This window comes from Pongo pygmaeus, chromosome 4 (genome assembly GCF_028885625.2).
Source record: "Pongo pygmaeus isolate AG05252 chromosome 4, NHGRI_mPonPyg2-v2.0_pri, whole genome shotgun sequence".
Classification (NCBI taxonomy): Eukaryota; Metazoa; Chordata; class Mammalia; order Primates; family Hominidae; genus Pongo; species Pongo pygmaeus.
The window spans coordinates 152475368-152494655 of record NC_072377.2 but is presented as its reverse complement, the minus strand read 5'-3'; the positions used below and the strand labels follow the sequence as shown (position 1 = coordinate 152494655).

Genomic DNA, 19288 nt, shown 5'->3' with positions numbered 1-19288 from the left:
ACTAAAGAGCTTCTGCACAGCAAAAGAAACTACCATCAGAGTGAACAGGCAATCTACAAAATGGGAGAAAATTTTTGCAACCTACTCATCTGACAGAGGGCTAATATCCAGAATCTACAATGAACTCAAACAAATTTACAAGAAAAAAACAAACAACCCCATCAAAAAGTGGGCAAAGGACATGAACAGACACTTCTCAAAAGAAGACATTTATGTAGCCAAAAAACACATGAAAAAATGCTCACCATCACTGGCCATCAGAGAAATGCAAATCAAAACCACAATGAGATACCATCTCACACCAGTTAGAATGGCAATCATTAAAAAGTCAGGAAACAACAGGTGCTGGAGAGGATGTGGAGAAATAGGAACACTTTTACACTGTTGGTGGGACTGTCAACTAGTTCAACCATTGTGGAAGTCAGTGTGGCGATTCCTCAGGGATCTAGAACTAGAAATACCATTTGACCCAGCCATCCCATTACTGGGTATATACCCAAAAGACTATAAATCATGCTGCTATAAAGACACATGCACACAAATGTTTATTGCAGCATTATTCACAATAGCAAAGACTTGGAACCAACCCAAATGTCCAACAATGATAGACTGGATTAAGAAAATGTGGCACATATACACCATGGAATACTATGCAGCCATAAAAAATGATGAGTTCATGTCCTTTGTAGGGACATGGATGAAATTGGAAATCATCATTCTCAGTAAACTATCGCAAGGACAAAAAACCAAACACCACGTGTTCTCACTCATAGATGGGAATTGAACAATGAGAACACATGGACACAGGAAGGGGAACATCACACTCTGGGGACTGTTGTGGGGTGGGGGGAGGCGGGGAGGGATAGCATTAGGAGATATACCTAATGCTAAATGGCGAGTTAATGGGTGCAGCACACCAGCATGGCACATGTATACATATGTAACTAACCTGCACATTGTGCACATGTACCCTAAAACTTAAAGTATAATAATAAAAAAAAAAGAAATCATACAGAGCAATCCAGCAATTTTCTACCAAGTTTCCTCCAATGGTAGTATCTTGCAAAACTATGCTACTGCATCAAAACCAGTATGCTGACACTGATACAGGTAAAACACAGAACTTTTCTGTCCTCATAAGGATCTCTCATACAGCTCTTATATAACACACTCACTTCCTTCCTGCTCCACCCTCTCCTTAACCCCTGGAAATTACAAATTTGTTCTTTATTTTTATAATTTTGTCATTTTGAGAATGTTACATAAATAAAAGTATACAGAATTTAACCTTTGGGGTTTGACTTTTTTTCACTTAGCATAATTCTCTAAGGATGCATCCAAGTTACTGTGTATATAAATAGTTTGTTCTCCTTTTTTGTTGAATAGTATTTCCTTACAAAGATGTCCAAAATTTATCCGTTCATCCATTGAAGAACAACTGTGTTGTTTCCAGTTTTTGGCTACTAAAATAAAATTGTTATGACCATTTGTATACAGGTTTTTGCATAAACATAAGTTTTTGTTTCTCTGGGATAAATGCCCAAGAGTACATTTGCTGGGTTTTATGGTAGTTGCATGTTTAGTTTTTTAAGAAAATGTCAAACTATTTTACCAGAGTAGCTGTACTGTTTTACTTTCACACCAGCAATGTGTGAGTGATCCAGCTTCTCTACATCCTCACCAGCATTTGGTGTTGTCACTTTTATGATAATGTTTATTATCAGTTTCTGCCTGGCTTCCCAAACATAATTTTTCCCCAGATTCCTTCTTAATCACTCTCTTTGATACACCCCTGGAAAAAAAACCTTCCAACCCAGTAAACTGCCAGATTACTGCTATTACTCAGAGTACAGTGGCAGAGAACTTTATCCCCAATCTTTTCCATTTAATACCTTGGTGAAGGCATAGAGAGGCATCCTCCTCAAATATGCAAAACACTGAGAGAGAGAGCAATGAATGGCTTAATAATATGACTGGTGGAACAAAACAAAGGGGCCAACCCAATCAGACACAACTTAACCGAAACAATCCCATTTATTCAACAAAACCAACACTATCTTCAGACTCTGTGCGATGTGCTGAGGATACAGACATGTACGTTAGAGTCACTATCCATTTAACTTCACAGTCTAGAAAAGAGACTTTGAAATAAGTGTGAAAACAAATACGTTTACACTTATATTATTAATGTGTCTATTGATTTAACGTAGTGTCCGACTTTTTTTTTTCAATCAGCATTAAAAAACTATGGATGAATTTGAAGTTGGGGAATAATTCCTGTATTTTAGGAAGTCTCCTTCTGTGTGTGGCTGATGGATTAGAAGGGGACCTTTGGGAATACAAAGGTCACTTGAGAGATTAACACAGTAGTTTGAGGGGAAATGACAAGATCTGCAGCTGGGAACAGTAGCTCATGCCTCTAATCCCAGCACTCTGGGAAGCTGAGGCAGGAGGATCGCTTGAGCCCAGGAGTTTAAGACTAGCCTGGGCAACATGGTATCTAAAAAAATACAAAAAAAAATTAGTCAGGCATGATGGTATGTGCCTATAGTCCTAGCTACTCAGGAGGCTGAGGTGGGAGGATCACCTGAGCCCAGAAGGTCCAGGCTGCAGTGAGCTGTGATGGCACCATAGCACTTCAAAAAAGAAAAGAAAGAAAGAAAGAGAGAAAGAAAGAAAGAAAGAAAGAAAAGAAAGAAAGAAACAAAGAAACAAAGAACAAAGTTCTAGGAACAGTACCAGTGGTGATCATGAAAAATGTGTGCAATAGTTGTGAAAAGGGTTGATAAGGCTTGCTTACCAATCAGAAAGGAGGCTGATGACAGAGAGTACTTAGGATTATTCCCAAGTTTCTGTTTCAGGCATCCATGAAAATGTCTGTGCTGTAAACTGAATAGCAAATTAGAACATAGGAGTGGGTTTTGAAAGAGAGACAATGAGTTCAGGTAAAAATGTTTGAGTTGAATCTAAAAAAGAGCATCCCTTGGAGGTGTCTTATAGGTAACTAAATATCTTCTTAGAAAAAAAAGATATAGATTGTAGCCACAGATTTTGGAGTTCCTAACGTAAAGATTATATTGGCATCCATGGTAGTACATAAGATTCTACAGTAAAGCTTATATACAGAGTAAAAATAGAAGGGGAATCAAGTTTAGAATCTTTGGAGGTACCAACATTCAAGGGAAGTCAAATATAATAAGGGCCATTTAAAGAAACTGAAAAATAGTGGTCAAATAGCAGAAAACTAAGGTAGGAGGAAAGATGGCATATAATTCAATAGAAAAGAAAATTGCAAGTACGATAGAGGCATCTAAGGTGACAATTACTTTGAAGTCATCAAGTAATGTGGTCAATTACATTACATTAATCATATTTGGCACTGCTCTTTCCTATAGGAGAATTATACATCCCCTTCCTAAAGAAGTCAAACATGGTCAGATGACTTGCTCTGGCCAATTAAACATGATTGGAAGTCATATACTTCACTTTTAAGAAGAAGATTTAAGAGTTAGCTCGTGGTTCACCAAGTTCTCTTTCCCTGTAAACATAATAAGCGAAATGCTCAAGAGAGACTATTCCATCAGCTCCTGTTATAGAATTCATAAAACACTGATCATAGCTACAGCCAACCAAAGATGGCCACATAGTGTGATGAACAAGTCACACACTGTGCATGTAAGCCACTGAGATTTGGGATTATTTATTACTGCAGCTGAGCAACCTAATCTATCGTTATAGGCATAGATAAAATAAGGAAATAAAATAGGAAATTTCACAGAGTGAAAACTATTTTAGTTGCCAAAAAATGGAAGTCAAGCAATGGTAGGAAATTAAGATAATATCCCTAGAGATAACACTTAACATCATCTTAGTCAGAAACCAATTAAGAAACAGAAACTACTCAAAGTACTTAGAACAGGAGGAATGTAATGCAAAGAATTGATTGAATAGACATTAGAAGAGCTAAAAAGTCAACTAGGTGATGGTAAGGCACCCAGAAACTGACAACAGGAGGAAACCACTAACTTCAGCTGGAGAGAAAAAGAAAGGAGGTGGTGTAACCAGAGCCCAGAGGCTGGACTCACCCAGGAAAAGCTGGGACCAAGGCAGGCCTATCTAGCAGGACGTGGAGCCTCAGACATGGTACAGTCATTTCCAGAGACTTCTCCCAAATACAGAGCCAGAAAGGGTCATACAATAATTTTTCTCTCTTCCTACTTCCTATCTACTGCCTGCGCCTCCCAGGGGCAGAACCTAGCCCAAATGTAAGCTGATTTGGGAACCTGAGAAATGCAAGCTGCAGCAATCAGTATCATGTTTCCTATCCTCCCTCAACACATACCAGAGCAGAGCAGAGCAGAACAGGGGAAAGACTGACACAGGCCAGGTCTGAAGGCCAATGGTGGCAGACATTCTAGGTAGGATGAAACTTGATTTTTCATTGAGGTGTAAGAGTGTTAGAGGGAAAAGGATTTAGTTATCTGTTCAGTGTGGCTGGAGTAGAGCACTTGTGAAGAAAGGAATGTAGATAAGAAGACTAGACGTGTAACCAAAAGCCAGATCATGAACAGCCTTGCATGCCATGCTCAGAAGCTTGAAATCCACCCTACAGGCCGTCATGATATTACCAGAATAATTCCTTGGAAAGATAATTCTGTCATCACTGTAGATGACAGAGTAGAGGAAAGAAAAGATAGTTCATCACCCATTTGCCTAAGGATGATGTAATAAAGGCCTAACTTGGTGGAAGGATCGGTGAACGCTATTGAGTGGCCATAGCTTAACTACAAACTTAACAAAAACTAGCATTCTAGTGAAACAGAAGCCAAACCAATGAAGTTAGTAAGATGCTAGTCTTATAAGACAATATTTTGAAAATTATTTTTTCATTTTTTAAATGTAAAAATTTATTTAGGATGGGGGATAGGAAAGTGAAGGGTCTGAAAACACCGTGAGATAAAAAACAGTTGGGAAAAATATAGATGTTTAACTTAGAGATAAGGAAAGGAGAAGGAATGATTATGTCTTACTTAAGATGCCAGGTTTTCTTTATAAAAACAGGATCTCTCGAGTTAACCAGCCAAGGGAAAACTAACCTGGATATGTCCTTCTGAATAGAGTCCCCAGAAATAAAAATAGGACGACTGAAAATCTATTCATTGCTTTATTTGTCCTTTTCATGGGTCACTACATTTTAGGGCATTTGATCTATAATTGGTAGAACAGGTTTCAGCCAGGGAGGATAGGAGCGTCATCTTCCATCCCCATCCACCTCCGCTGTCTATCTTGACTCACACCAAGTGTGATAGCGCCTCCTGGAAGGCAGAAGGACAACAAAATTCAGAGCAGCTTACATGTAATTCGCATGTTTCAAAACATACTCACTTCCAGTATCCTGTTTGGCCACCATTTTACTGATGGGGAAACAAAAACTCAGAGTGATTACGTCTTATCCAAAATCACGAAGGTGGTAAATGGTAATGTCACAACTATAACACATGTCACTGTCATTCAAAAACCCTTCCGGAAATGTAGAAATTGTATTTTTCCTGAGATTCCAGGACATGTAAACTTCCTATGAATATAATCAGTAAAGTGGAAATGCACATTTACAAGGGACAAGAAGAGGAGGTAGACATTCAGCATGAGTATGCCTCCCCTTTGGCAGATTAGCCTCCCAAGCTGTGGTTACCAGCAGTTTCTTCACAGCTTCAGAAGCCTCTGGTCCCAGCTCATTTACACACTTCCTTAGCCCCTCCACAAGGTGCTCAACAGAAATGCCCAGAGTTTTCAGAAGAAGCTTTAATGGATCCATAAAGGGAAGAATGTTGTCCAGAGGTAAAGGTGCCAACTCATCAACAGGAAGGGGCACTTTGTTGATGAGGAAGGCAGTAGCTGCAGGAAAAAGAGAAACCAGGTAAGACAGGCACATCTGGGCCCAGACTATGACCTCATCATCTCTCCCTGTGTCCATCAATAGCTCCATTCCAGATCCACTCATCTTAACTTCCATTGAAAACTTCTGCCTCTGGCCCTTTGCACCTGCTGTTCCATCTCCCTAGAACTTTTTTCCTCAGCTAGCTACTTACCTTTCTTTCTCACATTATTTGGCCTCTCTTCAAATATCACCTCCTCAGAGAAGCCTGCAATGGCCATAGTCACTCTCCGTCATTTATTTTTTCTTACCATTACCTAAAAAAAGCAACTCTTCCTTTGCTATTTTTATTGTCTTTATTTTCTCATTAGAATGGAGGCTCCATGAGAACAAGGAATGTGTGTTTTTTCACTACTGCACCCATGCCTAGAACTGACCCTGGCAGAGTAAGCATTCAACAGATCATTGTGATTGACTGAAGAGGATGGTATTTTGTATGTGGCTGTCTCCACAGCTCACAGCTTTGAGGCTAAAGGAGAGATGCCATAGTGAATCTCCACATAAGGACAGGAATGGACCCAACCACAGCCCAAGAAACTGCTCCCAACCAATTCAACTCAACACTACAAACAACTGAGCACCAACTCTGTCTAGTCTGTGCAGATACATAGACAAATAAGACAAGGATGCCCATTCAGAGGCTTCACACAGTCCAACTGGTGATAGAAGATCTGTGTACGCCACAGTGTAGCATGTGCTATGCTAACATTATGGACAAAGCTCCATGGAAACACAAGAAAGGGATGACTAATTCTAACATGAGAGAGTGCTGCAGGAATTTTCCAGAAGTGCTGTTAGAGCTATGTCTTGAGGCAAATGTCAGGATCATAAGGTAAAGAAGAGGAGAAGCATTTTAGAAACATGACCAATAAAGGCACGGAAATGTTAGGATAAAAGTCCATACACAGGATGGTGAGCCTTCTGCCCAGAAGGCTGGAGTGCAGATTTCCAATAGGCTATGACCAAAGGATGGAAGATAAAGGGAGTGAGGCTGCAAAAGTTGAGTGAGGTCAGATTTTTTAAAGTGTTGGATGTCACACAAAGGAGTTTGGATTTTTTTTTCCTGAGGGCAGTGGGGCACTATCAAGGCTTTTACATAGGAAAATTACATTTTATATCTTTGGCTTTAGGAAGATAACTTTCCCATAGCAGATGAATGGTGGGAAAAAGTAGAGATTGAGGAAAACATGTACAATATATTTTTTACAAAAACATGTGCAGATATATAAATGTACACATGCATGTGAGCACACATGTAAGAACACACATCCTCCTACTGGCTAAGACCTGCCATAGTTTATTTTCTATTGGAAACTTATTATTTCCCCATTCAAATTATTAAAATGGAGCCTGTATATATTTTTTTTCATTTTCAATCGCCTATTGACCCTCCAAAATTCTCACCCAGAGAGGGCAGTATTTATTTTCCCCACTTCCTTTCTGCTGCCAGCTTTGCCCATAGATACCTGTCCCTGGACACTAGAGAACAATGAAATATCCAAAACTGGTGAAGTTACAAATTCCTTCAGAAATTCAATAAACATCACAAGCCAAAGTTGCCAGTGTAGGTGTGGGCAGCAATCAATTTTTCATTATTAATCTCCATACTTCTTATTTCAGACATATTGGTAAATATCTTCTCTGTATGTATTTACAGCTTCCTGGGAGAAGATCTTCAAAGCCTTCTGTTCTCTCAATGAGCAGTGGCTATCATGAAATCTCTTTTTCCCATGTGCCCACACTGTCTTCCTGATAGTTACAATGATTCCTTCCAAAAAAATAAATCAGTTCCCATTCTCCTCCAAGAAGCCAGCTTCTATACCCTTACCTGAAAATTAAACTAATCACCCACCAATGCACTAAAAGAGTTCTATCTGGATATCTCACTGTACATTTACAGTAGTCTAGAATTATAATAACTTAGGTAGAAGCCTTATCTACCCTACCAGACTATCACCTTAAGAACAATATTTATGACTGCTTCATGTCTAAATCTTCCAATGCTTATCCAGTGCCCAACAAATTGTAGCCATTCAATAAATATCCATTGAGTGGATAAACAGATGAATGTAGCTATCTCAGGAGAACGAAGCTAGCAAATTGGATAACTGGAGATGATAGCAAGAATGACTCCATATAGTTCAAAAGCACAAAAGAAATTATAAAGTCAAATTTTAACTCAAAATTGAGGAAAATAAGAAAAACGAACGGCAACCAATATCCAGCAGTGAAATGTGCTTTGTTGACCCTCCGTGGAAGTTGGCTAACTTCCTATGTAGGATGTATTAGAATACTTATATTGGGCTAGAGCTTAGATGGTGGGGATCTGAAATACTTTCCAACATCACCATGTTCTGTGATTCCAAAACTTCTTCCAACCCTGCAAATATGTGCAACTATTATGTGTCAGTTAAAAATAAAATAAAAAAATAAAATTCCTACCACCATATTCCACTGTCAGTGAGGCAAGGCTTACTAGTTGTGCTCTTATTAACAGAAAAGTTAAGAAATGTCAAGTATTCCAGATGTATTCCAGTTACTTACCAGAGTAACTACAAAGGCTGATGGTCACCAGCAGGAAGATAGTTACCAGCTTCATGACAGTTATCTGGGATATTTTTCAGGAGTTTAAAAATCAGAAAAATCTAGCAAAATCTACCAAGCCAGTGGTTCCACTTGCCATACAAAGTGTGATGGCTGCTTTTGCACACACGTATTTATATGCCCATTGAGGACCTGAATTCTAGTCCCTACCACTTGACTCACCCCACCAAAGAAAGGGATAAAGGTTATGTTTTCTCACTAAACAATTTGGAGGGTTTTCCGCTTTCCCTTGTGTTCCCATGAGAAACAAAGCTCTACAGTATAGCATTCTCAAGTACCTCTTGCATAAACCCTTGCACAGAAATAAAAGTGGAAGGCAAAGAGCCCAAAGAATCCTTCTCCTGGAAGAACATTGAAAAGAAGTGAAGAATTTATATTGGGATTAGAAGGAGTGTTTTCCTCTAGTTTTCTACATTTTTCCCCAGTTTTCTAATCACTTAAAGTTTGGAGAATCATATTAGCTGATGAACTACCCAGTTGTGAAAGCAATCTGGAGGCCACCCTGGTATAATACAGAGTCAGCTTAATGACATTTAGTGCCACATTTCTCTGGAATTCACCTGCCCCCAGCCCACTCACACGTCTACTATGGCAAGATTTTCACATCTCTGTTACCTTTTCCAGTGTCAGTTATTTTGAGTATGTTCAGAGCATGTCTTCTCTGAGCCTTTGAATAGAATAATAGGCTTAAGATCTAAAATCAAAGTGCCTTTTGAAAAACCTGGGATTCAATTTTCACTATTTGTCTAATCTTGGATTTGACATTTTTAATCTAGGATATTGGTCCTCTTATCTAAAATGGGAACATAAATAACATGACCAACCATAAGGTGTGTAGCTTGGGGAAAAAATTGTTTTTGCAAGATTCTTTGGCAATCAAATCTGATAAAATCATTCAAAAATACGTAATTATAAGGTACTGGCTACAGGAGTAGTAATTTGTTTCCAAGGCTGTCTTTTTGGATCCAGGGTTCAGCCACAGGACCTCAGGACAACTTCAGTTGTGAGCACAAGTCCTGGAGTTCTTTGGGGCATCGAGTGGGCCTGACATGCAAGGAAGAGGGTAAGAAAGAACCATGAAGGGGTGAAATAGAAAGCAGAATCCATATGGGCACAGGACCAGCTCAGAGCTCCCCGGCCACGTGGTACTGCTGGCTCCAGCCATCCCCACCACCAAAGTGAAACCCAGAAAATTTTGAGAAAACACACCTTAAGATGCAAGGCCAGAGGTTGGGTCTTTATTTGTCCTCATCTGAGGGTGTGGTACTGTAATGAGGATCTAATAAAATTATGCAGACCGAACATTCTGCTATGCCAAACCAAAATTAATATCTAATTTATGTCACATTTTACTAATTTTTATGTTACCATGTTGTAACTGTCATTTCTTTATCTTTCTGCTACTTAATAAACTACTTTATAAACTACATGAAAGACACCATGAATGCCTGCCATGCACCTCAATCCTGCCACTTCTCCTTCTTTCTCTACCAGTACTGCTTCCATTTCTCCTACATATTCCCACTGATGCCAGTGATATTAATATACCAAGCCCCTCAAAGAGCCAAGGTTGTGTGCATGAGTGGTGGTAAGATTGATGCCGTTGCCAGAGGAACAGGGTCCAGCTGCTTGCTCTCATGGTCCAATAATGAGAAACAGGTGAACTGGGAAAGAAGAGAGTTTATTTTTGTAACCAGCCACAGGGAGAAGGTCGGAGTAATTTACCAGACCAACTAAAAGTTATGAGTTTTTCCTTTAGTATATATAAATGAATTTCAAGCTCTATGCCTACATGCAGGAATATTTCTACTTAGCCTAAATCTAATCTTTAACTAGTGGTCTGTGGGCTGGAAAGTTTGTTAATTTTACATGGGTCCTGGTATGGTTTGTATGTGCATGAATGCTTTTATCACTCAATCAGGTCTGAGGATGAGAAAGCCCAGGTAGGGTCTTAACGGGTTTGTTTCTGCATTCCAGCTCTCCTACTCAGGCATCAGTTTCTTCAGTTCTTTAATGTTTAACTTACACATTCATCATTACAGCAAAGGGCTTATGGAGACTTGGGTGCTTGTGGAGATCCAGCCTGCCACAATGACGCCCTTTAGTTTTTTATTATGGTCTCTTTTGGAATACTAAACCAGTGCTGCCCTCAAATTTGTTTGCTTGCTATTAAATCCTTTCTCTTCACTTTCATTCCTGGCTCTGTATTATAGAAAGTTGACTTTTTAAAATGTGGTTTCCAGGCTTCCTTGCTTCCAGGCTTCCTTGCCAACTGCATCTGATTAAGTTAAGCCAGCGGAAGGCACAGGTGAAAGAGTGGAGAGAGAGAGAAAAGGAGAAGGGATATGTCTCCCTCTCTCCAATTCAGGAGCTATCTTGGGTAGTGGCTGTACCCTCTCCAAAGCTCATCTCCTTTCAGAAAGGTCTTTTATCTGTGGTTCCCCCTATGCCATGCAGGCCAACATTGTTCCAGCTTTTACTGCATGGCCCCAGCTCCTAGACCCCACCTTCTCATCACTGTCCTTCCTGACCTAGAAGGAGTAACAGCTTTCTGCATTTTCTGATCTCAGAGTTGATTCATCTTCTGCTTGGTTGCTTTAACTGCATTTCTAGAACTTCGTAAATTACCCTCCATGTGGAATTCTTTCTGTGTGGTCACTTGGTATGGTTTCAACTTTTTGGCTGGACTCTGATTGACGCAGCATCCTAAAATATTGTAGCACTTTCAATAAAAAATAGGTTTTCCAGTTTCTAAACTGACTTCTTTCTTATAAACGCCAAGTTATAAATCCATGAGGGACAGGACTGAGGCCTCCTCAGGTGAAATACAGCATTATACATGCAGAAATCCTTCTCTCTTTTAACCTCTGAAATGATTGGTACTGTATCAGGCTTCTCTGCTGGTCCTAGAGGGCAATTTCTTTCCAGGAGATTCCTGAGACCCCTGGGCAAATAGATTTCTGTTGGGTCTATCTAGTAATCACCAGATATGCAGTCTTGACTGGAACCTACATGAAAAACATCAACTCAAAAGCACCCACAAATATCCACATACGTATACATATATGAATAGAACAGTAGTATGTATGTGTGTACATGCAAATCATATTATACATACACACATAACCAACAAGCACTATTGTTTTCACTCATTTGTTCAACAAATGTTTATTGAGTACCCATTATGTGTCAGGCACTGTGTCAGCAATTAGGACTAGTGCAGAAAACCAGACAAGCAAATTTCTTGCCTTCCTGGAGCTGACAATGTAGTGAGATACACAGGCAAGAAATAAGTAAACAGAAAACACTAGTGGTTAGTGCTGTGAAGAAGCAAATAGAAAGCTGTGATAGACAACAAGTGGATTGGGGGTATGCTCAGAATTGAAAACAGACTCGGACTTGTTTACTTCTGTGCTTCCTATGTTTTGAGCCATTGTATTAATCATGTATTTTAATTCTGTATTTTTGATGTTTTGACCCCTTGGGGCCTTGCTGACCTTGAAAGGACTGCCCTTCCCAGGACTAGCTAATTCCTAGAGATATCACCAGGAGCATGCCTTTCATAAGCAAATTAACCAATCCAGAGCCCAAAGCCCCAACGACCTTTATTGGGCTTGTGCACTGTGGGCCATTATTCCCATGCCTTAATCACCCCATGACCAACTAGGGACAGCCCCAAGACCCCAGAGCCCACCAAAATTATTCAAACTAGCCCATTTAAAACCTGCTTACCCTATCTCTGCTGTCTTCCTTCAGAAACCACAATAAAGACTCCTGCTCACATTTTCCTCCACTCCATCTGTCTCTTGAATAACCCTGGTGCTTCCCGTGTGCCTCCAGCCCCATGGTGTGTCATGGCCCCTTGTATTGGGATCTGAGCACACTAAAATCTCTTTTCAACAGCAGTCAACTCCTGATCTGTTCACAAGAAGAATAGAATCTACATTTTAAAACAGCCATGTAGCCTTTTCTTGTGCCTTTGTTATGGTATTGTTACTGTAACCACTCAATAGATTCACCTTGCCTGCTGCCTAGACAGAGCCAATGTATGAAGACAGGGGAATTGCAATAGAGAAAGAGTTATTCACTTAGAGCTGGCTGTGGAGGAGACTGGAGTTTTATTATTACTGAAATCAGTCTCCTCAGGCATTCAAGGATCAGAGTTTTTAAGGATAACTTGGTGGGTGAGGGGCCAGTGAGTCAGGAGTGCTGATTGGTTAGGTTGGAGATGAAACCACAGAGAGTTGAAGCTGCCCTGTTGCACTGAGTCAACTCCTGGGTGGGGCTACAAGATAAGATGAGCCAGTTTATCCATCTGGGTGGTGCCAACTGATCCATCAAGTGCAGGTCTGCAAAATTTCTCAAGCACTGATCTCAGGTTTTACAATAGTGATGTTATCCCCAGGGGCAATTTGATGAGAGTCAGAATCTTGTAACCTCCAGGTACATGACTGCCAAACCATAATTTCTAATCTTATGGCTAATTTGTTAGTCCTACAAAGACGTTCTAGTCCCCAGGCAAGAAGGGGAAGTAGGGGTGTTGTTTCCCTTTTGTTCCAGAGTCTTTCTTCCCTCAGGCTTCTTCTGAGGGTAAAGGAAACTGTCCCCCACCCCACCAACACTCTTGGTGGTTGGGGATGTCAGCCCCAGTCCAAGCCAGGCTTTCTATGACATTTTCCTGATTTGTTTGGAATGAACAGGTGAGCAGCAGCTCTCTGCCCCACTCCCCTCCCGGAAGAGACTGGGGCTCATGGCCCAGAGGCCACATGTGGCAGGCTGGCCAGTGTTCCTAGCCACACATCCACAGTGTCTTCCCCTCTCCTGGCTGAGGGATCCAGCTCCATGTGAACCCCAGGGAAGAAACAGCAATTAAGTTTCTCTCCCTCTTGGAGAAATCCATTTGCATAAGAATGAGAGCTTCTTCCCTCAGGCATCTTTCCAACCCTGCACTTTGAGAGTCTGTTTTTTTCCTTTTCTCAACCCTGTCAGCAGTTAACACAGCCCTGCACTTTAAGTTGGGGTTTTTTTTCTTCTTTCCAATGGGTCAAGAGTTATGTGAAAGGCTTTTTATCTTCCTTTTAGGTGATATTTTACTAGGCGAGGACTCCAGTTGTCACTGTTTATATTCTCTGTAAAGTTTTAATTATAAGAAAGAATTTTTGAAGTTGTTCATAAGCTGTAGCCAATCTGATGTGCTTTGCATGTCTTTCTATATGATCAGTAGCAAACTTTGCTACAAGCTGTCAGGCCTCTGAGCCTAAGCCAAGCCATCGCATCCCTTGTGACTTGCACGTATACACCTAGATGGCCTGAAGTAACTGAAGATCCACAAAAGAAGTAAAAATAGCCTTAACTGATGACATTCCACTGTTGTGATTTGTTCCTGCCTCACCTTAACTGATCAATGTACTTTGTAATCTCCCCTACCTTTAAGAAGGTTCTTTGTAATTCTCTCCACCCTTGAGAATGTACTTTGTGAGATCTACCCCTGCCTGCAAAACATTGCTCTTCACCGCCTATCTTAAAACTTATAAGAACTAATGATAATCCATCTTCTTTCCCTGACTCTCTTTTCAGACTCAGCCCACCTGCACCCAGGTGAAATAAACAGCCATGTTGCTCACACAAAGCCTGTTTGTTGGTCTCTTCACACGGATGCACATGAAATTTGGTGCCGTGACTCGGATCGGGGGACCTCCCTTGGGAGATCAATCCCCCATCCTCCTGCTCTTTGCTCCGTGAGAAAGATCCACCTACGACCTCAGGTCCTCAGACCGACCAGCCCAAGAAACATCTCACCAATTTCAAATCCGGTAAGTGGCCTCTTTTTACTCTCTTCTCCAGCCTCCCTCACTATCCCTCAACCTCTTTCTCCTTTCAATCTTGGCACCACAATTCAATCTCTCCCTTCTCTTAATTTCAATTCCTTTCGTTTTCTGGTAGAGACAAAGGAGACACGTTTTATCTGTGGACCCAAAACTCTGGCGCTGGTCATGGACTGGGAAGGCAGCCTTCCCTTGGTGTTTAATCATTGCAGGGACACCTCTCTGATTATACACCCACGTTTCAAGGGTGTGAGACCATGCAGGGATGCCTGCCTTGGTCCTTCACCCTTAGCGGCAAGTCCCACTTATCTGGGGAAGGGGCAAGCACCCCAACCCCTTCTCTCCTTGTCTCTACCCCTTCTCTGCTTTTCTGGGGAAGGGGCAAGTACCCCTCAACCCCTTCTCCTTCACCCTTAGTGGCAAGTCCCGCTTTCCTGGGGCAGGGGCAAGTACCCCTCAACCCCTTCTCCTTCACCCTTAGTGGCAAGTCCTGCTTTCCTAGGGGGCAAGAACCCCCCAATTGCTTATTTCCACACCCCAACCTCTTATCTCTGTGCCCCCATCCCTTATTGCCATGCTCCAACCCCTTCTCTGCTTTTCTGGAAGGCAAGAACCCCCCACCCCTTCTCCGTGTCTCTACTCTTTTCTCGGGGCTTGCCTCCTTCACTATAGGCAAGCTTCCACCTTCCATTCCTCCTTCTTCTCCCTTAGCCTGTGTTCTCAAAAACTTAAAACCTCTTCAACTCACACCTGACCTAAAACCTAAATGCCTTATTTTCTTCTGCAATACCGCTTGACCCCAATACAAACTCGACAGTAGTTCCAAATAGCCGGAAAACGGCACTTTGAATTTTTCCATCCTACAAGATCTAAATAATTCTTGTCGTAAAATGGGCAAATGGTCTGAGGTGCCTGACGTCCAGGCATTCTTTTACACATCAGTCCCTTCCTAGTCTCTGTGCCCAGTGCAACTCATCCCAAATCTTCTTTCCCTCCCGCCTGTCCCCTCAGTCCCAACCCCAAGCATCGCTGAGTCTTTCTAATCTTCCTTTTCTACAGACTCATCTGACCTCTCCCCTCCTCGCCAGCCCAAGCTAGGTCCCAATTCTTCCTCAGCCTCCACTCCTCCACCCTGTAATCTTTTTATCACCTCCCCTCCTCACACCTGGTCTGGCTTACAGTTTCGTTCTGTGACTAGCCCTCCCCCACCTGCCCAGCAATTTACTCTTAAAAAGGTGGCTAGAGCTAAAGGCATAGTCAAGGTTAATGCTCCTTTTTCTTTATCCCAAATCAGATAGTGTTTAGGCTCTTTTTCATCAAATATAAAAATCCAGCCCAGTTCATGGCTCGTTTGGCAGCAACCCTGAGACGCTTTACAGTCCTAGACCCTAAAAGGTCAAAAGGCCATCTTATTCTCAATATACATTTTATTACCCAATCTGCTCCCGACATTAAATAAAACTCCAAAAATTGGAATCTGGCCCTCAAACCCCACAACATGACTTAATTAACCTCACCTTCAAGGTGTACAATAATAGAAAAAAAAAAGTTTCAATTCCCTGCCTCCACTGTGAGACAAACCCCAGCCACATCTCCAGCACACAAGAACTTCCAAACACCTGAACCGCAGTGGCCAGGCATTCCTCCAGAACCTCCTCCCCCAGGAGCTTGCTACAAGTGCCAGAAATCTGACCACCAGGTCAAGGAATGCCTGCAGCCCAGAATTCCTCCTAAGCCGTGTCCCATCTGTGCCGGACCCCACTGGAAATTGGACAGTTCAACTCACCTGGCAGCCACTCCCAGAGCCCCTGGAACTCTGGCCCAAGGCTCTCTGACTGACTCCTTCTTGGCTTACTGGCTGAAGACTGATGCTGCCTGATCACCTCAGAAGCCCTGTAGACCATCACAGATGCCGAGCTTTAGGTAACTCTCACAGTAGAGGGTAAGTCTGTCCCCTTCTTAATCAATATGGAGGCTACCCACTCCACATTACCTTCTTTTCAAAGGCCTGTTTCCCTTGCCTCCATAACTGCTGTGAATATTGATGGCCAGGCTTCTAAACCTCTTAAAACTCCCCAAATCTGGTGCCAACTTAGACAATATTCTTTTAAGCACTCCTTTTTAGTTATCCCCACCTGCCCAGTTCCCTTATTTGGCTGAGACACTTTAACTAAATTATCTGCTTCCCTGACTATTCCTGGACTACAGCTACATCTCATTGCCACCATTCTTCCCAATCCAAAGCCTTCTTTGTGTCCTCCTCTTGTATCCCCCCACCTTAACCCACAAGTATAAGATACCTCTACTCCCTCCTTGGCGACCGATCATGCACCCCTTACCATCTCATTAAAACCTAATCACCCTTACCCCACTCAATGTCAAGATCCCATCCCACAGCACGTTTTAAAAGGATTAAAGCCTGTTATCACTCGCCTGCTACAGCATGGCCTCTTAAAGCCTATAAACTCTTCTTACCATTCCCCCATTTTACCTGTCCTAAAACCAGACAAGGCTTACAAGTTAGTTCAGAATCTGCGCCTTATCAACCAAATTGTTTTGCCTATCCACCCCATGGTGCCAAACCCATATACTCTCCTATCCTCAATACCTCCCTCTACTATCCATTATTCTGTTCTAGATCTCAAACATGCTTTCTTTACTATTCCTTTGCACTCTTCATCCCAGCCTCGCTTTGCTTTCACTTAGACTGACCCTGACACCCATTAGGCTCAGCAAATTACCTGGGCCGTACTGCCTCAAGGCTTCACAGACAGACCCCATTACTTCAGTCAGGCCCAAATTTCATCCTCATCTGTTACCTATCTTGGCATAATTCTCGTAAAAACACACATGCTCTCCCTGCTGATCGTGTCTGATTAATCTCCCAAACCTCAATCCCTTACAAAACAACAACTCCTTTCCTTCCTAGGCATGGTTAGTGAGGTCAGAATTCTTACACAAGAGCCAGGACCGCACCCTGTAGCCTTTCTGTCCAAACAACTTGACCTTACTGTTTTAGCCTAGCCCTCATGTCTGCGTGCAGCGGCTGCCACTGCTTTAATACTTTTAGAGGCCCTCAAAATCACAAACTATGCTCAACTCACTCTCTACATTTCTCATAACTTCCAAAATCTATTTTCTTCCTCATACCTGACGCATATACTTTCTGCTCCCCAGCTCCTTCAGCTGTACCCACTCTTTGTTAAGTCCCACAATTACCATTGTTCCTGGCCCGGACTTCAATCTGGCCTCCCACATTATTCCTGATACCACACCTGACCCCCATGACTGTATCTCTCTGATCCACCTGATATTCACCCCATTTCCCCATATTTCCTTCTTTCCTGTTCCTCACCCTGATCACGCTTGATTTATTGATAGCAGTTCCACCAGGCCTAATCACCACACACCAGCAAAGGCAGGCTATGCTATAGTACAAGCCACTAGCCCACCTCTCAGAACCTCTCATTTCCTTTCCATTGTAGAAATCTATCCTCAAGGAAATAACTTCTCAGTGTTCCATCTGCTAGTCTACTACTCCTCAGGGATTATTCAGGCCCCCTCCCTTCCCTACACATAAAGCGCGAGGATTTGCCCCCACCCAGGACTGGCAAATTAGCTTTACTCAACATGTCCTGAGTCAGGAAACTAAGATACCTCTTAGTCTAAATAGACACTTTCACTGAATAAGTAAAGGCCTTTCCTACAGGGTCTGAGAAGGCCACCACAGTCATTTCTTCCCTTCTGTCAGACATAATTCCTCAGTTTAGCTTTCCCACCTCTATACAGTCTGATAAGAGACCAGCCTTTATTAGTCAAATCAGCCAAGCAGTTTTTCAGGCTGTTAGTATTCAGTGAAACCTTTATATCCCTTACGGTCTTCCATCTTCAAGAAAAGTAGAACGGACTAAAGGTCTTTTAAAAACACACCTCGCCAAGCTCAGCCACCAACTTAAAAAGGACTGGACAATACTTTTACCACTTTCGCTTCTCAAAATTCAGGCCTGTCCTCAGACTGCTACAAGGTACAGCCCATTTGAGCTCCTTTTTATTAGTCCCCAGTCTCATTCCAGACATCGGACCAACTTAGACTGTGCCCCCAAAAAACTTGACATCCCTACTATTTTCAGTCTAGTCATACTCCTATTTTCCATTCTCAACTACTCGTACATGCCCTGCTCTTGTTTACACTGCCAGTTTACACTGTTTCCCTAAGCCATCACAGCTGATATCTCCTTGTGCTAACCCCAAACTGCCACTCTTAACTCTTGAAGTAAATAAATAATCTTTGCTGGCAGGACTATGCTGAATCTCCTTAGGCACTCTCTAATCAGACGTCCTAGGTCCTCCCAATTCTTAGACCTTTTATATCTGTTTTTCTCCTTCTCTTATTCCATTTAGTTTTTCAATTCATACAAAACCGTATCCAGGCCATCACCAATAATTCTACACAACAAATGTTTCTTCTAACAACCCCACAATATCACCCCTTACCACAAAATCTTCCTTCAGCTTAATCTCTCCCACTTTACGTTCCCACGCCGCCCCAATCCCACTTGAAGCTGCCCTGAGAAACATCGCCCATTCTCTCTCCATATCACCCTCCAAAAATTTTCGCCACCCCAACACTTCAACACTATTTTGTTTTATTTTTCTTATTAATATAAGAAGGCAGGAATGTCAGGCCTCTGAGCCCAAGCCAAGCCATCGCATCCCCTGTGACTTGCACGTATACACCCAGATGGCCTGAAGTAACTGAAGATCCACAAAAGAAGTAAAAATAGCCTTAACTGATGACATTCCACCATTGTGATTTGTTCCTGCCCCACCCTAACTGATCAATGTACTTTGTAATCTCCCCCACCCTTAAGAAGGTTCTTTGTAATTCTCCCCACCCTTGAGAATGTACTTTGTGAGATCCACC

General features: G+C 42.0%; 1 protein-coding gene across 1 annotated transcript; it reads right to left on the bottom strand.

Moving 5' to 3' along the window:
- Window positions 1–5153: 5153 nt before the first annotated feature.
- On the bottom strand, window positions 5154–8627 carry SCGB3A2 (secretoglobin family 3A member 2). Its single transcript, XM_054489687.1, has 3 exons — window positions 8480–8627; window positions 5693–5895; window positions 5154–5315 (listed from the first exon to the last, which is right to left on the bottom strand). The coding sequence occupies exons 1-3, from the start codon at window positions 8532–8534 to the stop codon at window positions 5292–5294; spliced, it is 282 nt and encodes a 93-aa protein (XP_054345662.1). The 5' UTR covers window positions 8535–8627; the 3' UTR covers window positions 5154–5291.
- Between the last annotated feature and the right edge of the window lie 10661 nt (window positions 8628–19288).